Source organism: Borostomias antarcticus (genome assembly GCF_949987555.1).
Source record: "Borostomias antarcticus genome assembly, chromosome: 7".
Classification (NCBI taxonomy): Eukaryota; Metazoa; Chordata; class Actinopteri; order Stomiiformes; family Stomiidae; genus Borostomias; species Borostomias antarcticus.
Window position 1 is genome coordinate 23,136,614 of NC_140240.1, and position 10,000 is coordinate 23,146,613.

A 10,000-nucleotide genomic window follows, 5' to 3' on the forward strand; every position below is an offset into this window, starting at 1 on the left:
TTTAAATATGAGCTAATAACACCGGCGCAGAGCAACGCAATGACGAACGCAACGCAGTTAACACCGTATTTCACCCTTTGCGAGGGCTTTGTGAATAGCAAACATAATTTTTGACTTATTTGCACAGGCTTTGCGTCAGGAAAAGCTGCGCAATCCTTTAGTGAATTCGCCCCTCGGTGTTACGTCTGCACGCTCGTGTTAAATCAGCGGACACTAGACTACGGTGACCAGACGTTCAGATTTGACCGGGACAGTCCCGATTTCGAGCTGGCTGTCCCGAGAAATGTCTGTCGCCCCGGTTTTCCACATTGACTAACAAACTGTCCCGGTTTTAAAATAATAATACCATTATACTTGCTTTCAGTGCTTCAGTCCCATTGAAAGTTGCATTGATACAACTACTGATTGTAATTCTTCCATAGCTTAATGGTTAACGCATTGGCAGGATTGGGGAGTAACGGATTACATGTAACGCCGTTACGGCGTTTACAAGAAACAGTAACTGTAATCCGTTACAGTACAATTAAAAAATATGTAATCTAGATTACAGTTACATTTGCTTATTAACGGGGATTACACGCGTGATTACAATCACCCCTCGCCTCCTCATCAGTTTTACAAAATAGCTTTAAAAAAAAAAAAAAGAAGTAGGTCTAGGCTAGTAATACCAATTGCGCGCAGCGCGCCAACAAGATTCCCACTGATGTGCTCGTTGGACCACAGCTGCCAGACAGGCAGCGAGCAGCACGGGCATCATGGCAGAAATACCGCAATGTGCATTAAAATCCTGGAAATACCAGCATTTAAAAAAAAAAAAAACCTGTCACAGAACTACAACAATATTACAGCACAGTGTAAACTATGCCTCCCAGACAACCAAACCCTCGACGGCCAAGGACTCAACGTCCAACCTGAAAAAGCATTTGCCGGTAACGTTAGCTAATGTCAAACGTTAGGGTAGCTAACGTTAACCTTACTTCCACTGACAGCTAAATTAACTAGTAGTAGGCTTCTACAGTAGGCTATAGCACTAATGTTCAACCAGAAAACCAGACCTAAGCGCCCATTCAGATTATTTTCACTCAATAGTGCCTGTCGGTGTTATTCAAGAGCTATAACTAACTGCCTGGGAAAACTGGTCAGTGGGTGCTTTATCCATAATATATAAGGCTGTGTGTCCACTGACAAGCTGTATAGCTGAATAGCGTCAATCACAGCTGCTTAGAATGCATTAGGGCTGGAGTTTAGAGCTGTCTCCGACGTTTACACCTAACGTTAGCTACGTTAGCAACGAGTGTCGTGTTTTGCAGACTGCAATTAACTAGCCATGGCAAGATGACACGCACCCTAACCTCTTGGCATAATTAATAGAAATTCATATAGTTGATTTCTTTTTAAAACCTTTATGTCCTGCTACTCACAGAATCAGCTGTGGCCTCGTCTGACCTAGACACCCACCCCCAGCCCCCAGAAGATGCTTTAGATGGTGAGTGAGTGAGGTAGACACTGGCTAGTTAAACTTATTACTGAACTACTGTACTGAATAGCAACATGTAGATGTAATCCAGGTTAAGATAGCCTCCATATGAAACAGTTACATTACATAAAGAAATTCATGGTTAATAAATAAATAAATAAATAGTGTTGTTAATTCATAGAAATTCATATAGAGTTGATTTCAGTTTAAATGCTGATTTGTTCAGTTCATTTTTGTTATTTAAGAGAGGGTATTTGCTCTTGAAATAAGAGAGGTGTTTATTAGCCAATTATACATTATACAGCCGCCTAGCCAGCTTCCTGTAAACTCTACTGCTACATAGATTTATTCCCAAGTCTTAAGAATACACTGTTCTGTTCTTACTGTCTACATGGTCCTAGCCAGTTAGAGTGAAGGGAGTGAAAAGGCTCATAGTAGTTCCAGTTATGAAACTGCTACAGACAGTCCAAGCACAGGAAGTACACAAGTTAATGAAAGCCAGAATGAAGAGGTAGAATATTTGACATGTGACCCAGGATTGTGGCCAGACAAGCTCACAGACCATGATCGTGAAGTGACCTGAAATGCCAATGCCAAGGGATTCAAAGGGAAAGAAATTCCCTGAATATTTACATATGGTAGAATATACAGAATAAAGACACCTGATACACAATGCATCATTTATTTATATAATTATACCCAGTGTCTATGGAGAGGTTAATTGGGAAAAGATCATAGAGAAACAGAAAAATAAATACAAAATGATACATAATACTAATAATAATAATAATAAAAGGGGTCGAAAAAAGTGGTGACGAAAAGTCGGAGGGGTAGGGGCACACACCAATATTCTTTAAGGGGGCCCAGAATTCATAGCAACAGCCCTGCACACACATGCTCTCTCCTTTTCTCTCTCTCTCTCTCTCTCTCTTTCTCACACACACACACACGCATGCACGCACGCACGCGCACACACACACACTCGCATGTGCTCCGGCCATTCCTGCTCTCTAGTGTGTGTCCCAGTCGGGTGAGTGTTAAATCCTGCCTGGCGGTGAGCTCGGGGGGATTAACGAGAGCTAGAGATGGCAGAGCCCCCTCTGTCTACCCTGAGCCCCCTCCCATTACAGGGGGGTGATGCTGAAGGTGTGGTTGTGTGTGTGTGTGTGTGTGTAAGAGAGAGAAAGAGAGAGAGAGTGAGAGGGAGTGGGTTTATGTGTATGTAAGAGAGAGAGAGAGAGAGAGAGAGAGAGATAGAGAGAGAGATAGAGGGAGTGTGTGTGTATGTGTGGTGTGGTGTGTGTGTGTGGGAGAGGGAGAGGGAGACAGCCAGAGATTGTGTGTGACTGTGAGAGAGAGAGAGAGTGTGTGTGTGCGTGTGTGTGTGTGTGTGAGAGAGAGAGAGAGAGAGAGCATGTGTTTGTGTGTGTGTGTGTATGTGTGTGTGTGTGTGAGCGTGGGAGAGCGAGAGAGGAGAGATGGAGATGGTTTTGAATGCTTTCTTTGGTGCGTTTTGAAGTGCACTGTATCCCTTTCACGACCAGTTTCAAGAATTACACGCTGAGCAAGACCACAGAGAGAGGAACTCGAGACCTAGCGTCAACCGCAGGTGTGACTCCTCAAAAACTACTTCAAACCAGCTTTGTGTGTGTGTGGCACCGATCCTCAGAGAAATAGCCTTCCTCTCGGAGCGTGGAAGCCCCATTGTGTTGTAAACGCAGCAATTTTCACAATGGCGGGACATGATTCACCCCTTCTGTAAACAGAGGCCGTTTGCTCTCGAGTGTTTCGTCCGAACGGCGTCGGAAATGTTGCCGTAGAGCCCCTGCGTTTGCCTTCGCGGGCAAGGACGGTGTTTTGATGGCCGGGCGCCCCGGCGTATGTTCGCCGTGACTTTTGAAAAGCGCTCGCAGTCAAAAGAGGCTTTCGTGCTTGTAAACAGTCGGTTGTAAACATCTGGGGCTCGACAGCCCTGCGGCACCTGTCAGGGATTCCCAAGTCTCCCGGAGCATCAGGATCTCACGGTGATGTACGTGCAGGGAGCGCGTGAAAAGGTGCTTATCAGCGAGGGAGCGTCTCAAAACAGGGGGGGGGGCTTATCTGAGCGGCCTCGATCCGGGTGAATTGGGAGGGGGGGAGGAGGAGGGTGAGCCTGGGGAGAGAGACGCGAGGGTTGTGTGTGTGTGTGCGTACGTGTGTTTGTGCGTGTGTGTATATGTGCGTATGTGTGTGTGCGTGCGTGCGTGCATAAGTGTGTGTATGTGTGTGTGTCGGGTGGGTGTTAAGCTGAGAGAAATATCTGTGGCATATCTAGAAGGAGACCAGAGAGGCGTCTAATCTGAGGTAAAGCTAGAGGGAAAAAGTAATTTGTGTGTGTGTGTGTGTGTGTGTGTGTGTGTGTGTGTGTGGGTGTGTGTGTGTGTGTGTGTGTGTAAGAACAGGAGGATTTCACCCATGGCTGCTCTTATTTGAAAATCCACAACAAGTAAACAGACCGTACTGTACATGTCGTAGGGGCTCTGTCAGAGGAGGATCTGCGGTGCTGGGAGATGTGTGTACTGTATGTGTATTTGTGAACATGTGTGTGTACCGCTCCCCCCCGCCCATCCCTCCGCCTCCTCGAACCCTGTCAGGAAGGCAGCGTTCGGGCTGGGCCTGAGCCAGACATTAATGAATGAATGAGGACATCGCCGGGAACATAAAACCAAAGTAATTAAGCAGACCCCGACAGGCCTCCGAGCTCTGGGCTTGATTGATGATGCCTGTCCTCTACGGGGGCCACCGAGCCGGACTGGTCTGGCGGGGGAGGGGGCGGAGAAGGAGGCCGGGTATCTCAACCCCCACACCTCCCTCCACCCCTGGCCCCCGAAATCAAAAAAGATTGTGGGTAAGCACGAATATATCGTATCGCTACGCGAAGTGATTAAGTGAAGGCCGGGATGAGACTTCGACTCGTTTCCTCGGGCTGGGGGGGGGCGGGGATCTTCCCCAGAATGCCGTTGTTGTTCGGACGGGTCGATGCCAATCGATACTGAGCCGTACGCATGCAATGTATCATAGATTAACCAGTAAATCCCACCGTTTGGTCGATATCTTGTGTCTCCGCGGAAGGGATTTACCGCTCAAAGAGCCCCCACCTGTTTCCTCATAAACTCGCTAATGCCCAAGGTCGTTGAGAAACACACCAGTAATCTGTCAAGGCTCTCACGTTGGAGAAAGCGATGCAGCAAAAGCACTTTTCCGACCCCGGAAATCAAATATTTAGAGAGCCGGCGTCCCCGCAAGTCTAAATTCTGTATGTGTGTGTGTGTGTGGGGGGGGGCAGGGGGGGACATGACAGGCTTCCCTCTCCCTAAGTCACGTCCTGGCGGGCTGACCACAAATCAAAGCGTTGCTTCCGGGTCGCCGGGCGCGCGCGGGAGGGGGGTGGTGGTGGCGGGCGGGGGGGCCATGGTCGCGTCTCGTCGACGGCCGTCCTGGCCGGGTCAGACAGGAGGCATGCTGGGAGATCTTCACCCCCCTTCCCCGCCAGCTCCAGCCCACCTGTCATGGCTCCTCCCCCGCTCGCTCATGATTGGATTTTAAAAATACATGGCGCCGGGTCGGACTGTTGTCCATCGTCAGCTCTGCCTCCCGGCCGAGCTGACCGCTGCTCCTACGTTTGTCTTCTCCCGCTCCCCCTCTCTTTCTCTCTCTCCCCCTCACTCTTCCTCCCTCTCTCCTTCCCTCACTCTCTCCCTCACTCTTCCTCCCTCTCTCCTTCCCTCACTCTCTCCCTCACTCTTCCTCCCTCTCTCCTTCCCTCACTCTCTCCCTCACTCTTCCTCCCTCTCTCCTTCCCTCACTCTCTCTCTCTCCCTCTCTCTGTCCCTCCCTCATTTTTCCTCCCTCTCTATGTCTCTCTCTCCCTCCCTCCGTTTCTCTCTCCCTCTCTCTCTGATTCTCTCTCCTTCCCTCACTCTTTCTCTCTCTGTCTCCTTTCCTCTCTCTCTGTCTCTCTCCGTCTCTCTCTTTCTCTCTCTCCCTCTCTCTCTCTCTGTCTCTCTCTCCCTTTCTCTCTCTCCCTCCTTCTCTCTCTCTAACTCTCTCTTTCTCTCTGATTCTCCCTCCCTGCGTCCCTCCCCCACCTCTGCGATCGATAGTCATTCTCACCACCGCGGGGCCACAGCGGTGGCGGAAGCAGGCTGTTGACAGGTGCCAGGTCCCGGGCGTCTAGACGCTCTGGCACCGGGTCCCGGGCGTCTAGACGCTCTGGCGCCGGGTCCCGGGCGTCTAGAAGCTCTGGCACTGGGTCCCCGGCGTCTAGACGCTCTGGTGCTGGGTCCCGGGCGTCTAGACGCTCTGGTGCTGGGTCCCGGGCGTCTAGACGCTCTGGTGCTGGGTCCGGGGCGTCTAGACGCTCTGGTGCTGGGTGTGTGTGAGCCGGGCGGCGCGTTCCACCACGCCGGGGACGTCAATGTGTGTCAGGTGTCAGGACTCGTTTGTTTGCTGAGCAGAAGAAATGCATTGCCCATGTCCAGGACAGGCACCTGTCAGTGCTGTGTGTGTGTGTGTGTGTGTGTGTGCATGTGTGTGTGTGTGTGTCTGCGTGTGTGTATGTGTTCATCCACATGCTGTTTGTATGTGTGTCAGTGTGTGGATTAATTAGCAGGGTGAGTTACAGCTGGGATGAACGTCACACACAGCACACCTAATAACCAGCTGTAATTGCCTCATAAACACCAGCCCTATAAAACAGAGCTGGGATCACAGACAGACACACACAGACAGACACACACAGACAACCATACAAACACGCACGTAAATCAACACACAAACACACGCACGCACGCACGCGCACACACACACACACACACACACACACACACACACAGCATGCGGATGTACACATACACACATGTATAAATCAACACATACACACGCACTCACACACACAAACACCCATGCACGCACACACACACACACACACTCTCCTACTCACTTGTGTTTCTTCAGTGACAGCCCCATGTGCTGTCTCATCTGCTGGAGGCCGTGATAGTCGGTGTATATGAGGTCAAAGGGCAGTGGGCCAGTCAGGGGGCAGCTCCCTCGGCCCGGGGGCACGCCCAGGAACCTGCACACACAACGTTACATACAGCTGTGAGGTTTAAAACACACACACACACACACACACATACGCACACACTATAAATCAACTCCGGCGAGAGAAATCGCTGGGGGAAATAAACGTAAGCAGCTATACTACGTTTCAGCGCATGGTTTCGGCGCCACGTGCGTCAAACAAGGGAAACAGCTGCTGCGTTTCGCTACTACTCCCGCGGTCCCGGCGCCCGGCTCCACGCAGGCGCCGCCGCGGCATCTGCCAGCGGGCTCCGGCGTTCCCCTCGGGATCGGCGACAGCAGAAGTGTATTCCAGTTGTTTTCTAGGCCAGAGGGAGGGGGGCAGATAAACGGGCCGGGCTGACTCCGCCCACGAGTGAGGGGGGGGGGGCAGACAGATGGCGGAGCAGCGGTGGCAGAGAAAAGACGAACACAAGAGAGAGAGATCGGGTGATCTGGAGAGAGGAGGAGAGATCAGATGATTTGTAGAGAGGACAGAGTGAGAGAGAGAGAGACCATATGAACAGGAGATGAGAGAGAGGAGAGAGATCAGACGGAGAGGAGGGAGGAGAGGCGTCGGGAGGTTCGGGTCCACTTCAGAGATGAGAGAGGAGAGGAGGAGGATGAGAGAGTAGAAGAGAGCGGAGGTGGAGTGAGTATCAGAGAGGGAGAGAGAGAGAGAGAGAGAGAGAGAGAGAGAAAGGCAGAGAAAGAGAGGGATTCTGCTGGTTGCATTTCAGAGGGTTTGAATTATTGAAGCATGAGTGTATGAGAGCCTTTGTGTGTGTGTGTTTGTAGTCTGAATGTTTGTTACTTTGACATTGAACCGCTCTTCCACCCACACACACACACACACTGTCCTCTTTCTCCCACCAACATTACAATGATCCTTCCATTGCTCACAGCTCCTTAACCCATATTGCCAGTAAACACAGGGAGAGAGTAGGGATGTAAAGTTAACCACTATAATGATAAACCGTGATAAAATTTGCTTTATCGTGATGAAATCATTATTAAAACCATGTTTGAATTCTGCGCTTTAAAAACTCGTAAATACTGCTCAGCATCAACCAAAGTTACTGTAGCAATACTCTCCAAGACACATTATTTTAATGTCCATGCAAACAGAAAGTGCATTGTGCTGTTATTTTTATTTGTGGTTTTCAATATAAAACTTGGTGAAATTATTTCAGTGCGTGTTGGCCTAACAGTAGTTTTATCAAATATTCAGCACATTTGACAATAATATAATCTGATAATACTAATAACTATGATCATTTTGGTCACTACCTGTATAATCGTGATATTACATTTTCATGCCGTCACATCTCTAGGAGAGAGTCGACCAATCTCAGTCCAGACCCTGCACGGTCATTGGACTGGCCCACCCCAAAAGAGCTAGTGCTGGCGCCCATAGTTATTATATTATTATAAAGAGATGAAACCATGGGGAAATTCACATGTATCACATTACCAGAGCTTTGTAAGATTGTCACTGAGTGTAACTCCTCTACCTCATGTCTTGACCCTGAACCTACAGAATTCTTTAAGCGGGTGCTTGACAGTGTTTCAAGTCATGTCCTGAAGATCATAAACATGTCTCTTCAAACAGGTATCTTCCCAGATGCCTTCAAAACAGCTGCTGTAAAGCCGCTACTAAAGAAACCCAACCTACTGTAGATGTTAATGCACTTAACAACTACAGGCCAATATCCAACCTCCCATTCATTACTAAGATACTTGAAAAGATCTCTGTACAAATAAACTCCTTTCTCAAAGACAATAACATCCTGGAGGAACTTCAATCAGGCTTTAGGACAGCATCAACGAAAGTGCTCTAACTATAATAATCAGCAACCTCAGACTAAACTCTAATGCAAATAAAGTCTACATTTTTGTCGTGTTAGACCTACAGTAAGTGTAGCATTTGATACGATCGACCATGACATCCTAATCAATCGACCATGACATCCTAATCAATCGCCTTGAAAGGCTGGTCGGACTCTCTGTGTGTTAAACTGGTTCAGAACATACATCAAAGGGAGAAAGTTCTATGTCAGGCTTGGAGATCATGTGTCTGAGAAACATGACACCTGCTTTGGGGGTGGCACAAGGGAGCTGCCTTGGTCCATTACTATTCTCACTATACATACTGTACTGCCACTTGGGGATATCATTAGAGAGCACAATGTATGTTTTCATATGCGGATGATGCACAACTGTACATCTCTGCTTAATCAAATGATGCTGCAGCTATACATTCCATTACTATCTGTCTTCTAACAATACATAAAATGATGAGCAATAACTTCTTAAAGCTAAATGAGGACAAAACTATTGATCGGCCCTAAAAGAAAAAGCAAAATGCTATGTAAAAATCTGGAGAAACTGACATCCTGTTCCAAGTCTTAGTGTTATCCTAGATTCAGATCTGAGCTTCAAGTCCCATATCAACAAAGTGACGAAAACCTCATTTTTTCACATTAGAAACATAGCTAAAGTATGGCTATTTATGAATCAAATGGATGCAGAAAAACTGATTCACGCTTTTGTTTCAAGCCAACTCGATTACTGCAAGGCACTCCCCCCAAAAACACTAAGAGACTTCAGCTCATTCAAAACTCTATTAACACAAACCAAGAGGAGAGAGCTCATTAGTCCAGTCTAAGCTGCTCTGTATTGGCTTCCAGTAACATTTAGAGTTGATTTAAGGTCCTCCTCCTTATATACAAAGCCCTTAATGGGCGAGGACCAAACTAGATTGTTAAATCCCTTGTCAACTATGTGCCTTCAAGAACACTGTGATCATCCACTGCTGGTTTACTAGAAGTTCCCAGCAACAGTCTGAAGAAGATTGGGAGAGCAGCCTTAGTCAATGATGGCCCAAAGCTATGGAACACAATACTTATAGATATCAGGGAAGCCAGCTCGCTGAATAGTTTTAAAAGAAAACAAAAAACATATCTTTTCATTTTAGCTTTTAACTGGCTCCTTTGCCCTTGTGGGCTACTGCACTTTTTTCTTTATTTTTTACATGTATATATCCAGAACAACATTTCATTAAATTGTCACTTTTACTCTATTTTTCTTGATTTCTTATCTTTATCTTGTATTGTGTTTTATCTTCAATCTTATTTTCCTGTGTTTTTTTTATATGAAGCACTCGTGCATGAACACCCTCTGTTGTAAAGCACTTTGAGCTGCATTTATTTGTATGAAAGGTGCTAGAGAAATGAAGTTTATTATTATACTGAAAAAGGAAGTTACACCAATGTAGCGGTTACTGCAAGTGAGATTTCAGTTGGGAGTGGAGCTGAGGGCTATGCTGACTGTCATCGCAGCTCATAGGCGTAACTTTGACGACATCTACCACAAAGTGTGAAAACTCATTTTCACACTTTTTCACGTTTTTTCACACATTTT

General features: G+C 47.4%; 1 protein-coding gene across 1 annotated transcript in view; it reads right to left on the reverse strand.

Annotated features, from left to right (window-relative positions):
• mgat5b (alpha-1,6-mannosylglycoprotein 6-beta-N-acetylglucosaminyltransferase B) overlaps positions 1-10,000 on the reverse strand; it is a gene marked incomplete at both ends in the record, with an annotated part of 141,327 nt that overhangs the window by 31,266 nt on the left and 100,061 nt on the right. Inside the window, one exon of the mRNA XM_084441387.1 lies at positions 6,459-6,590. Within this exon, the coding sequence (XP_084297513.1) occupies positions 6,459-6,590 (132 nt within the window). The remainder of the gene's footprint in view (positions 1-6,458; positions 6,591-10,000) is intronic.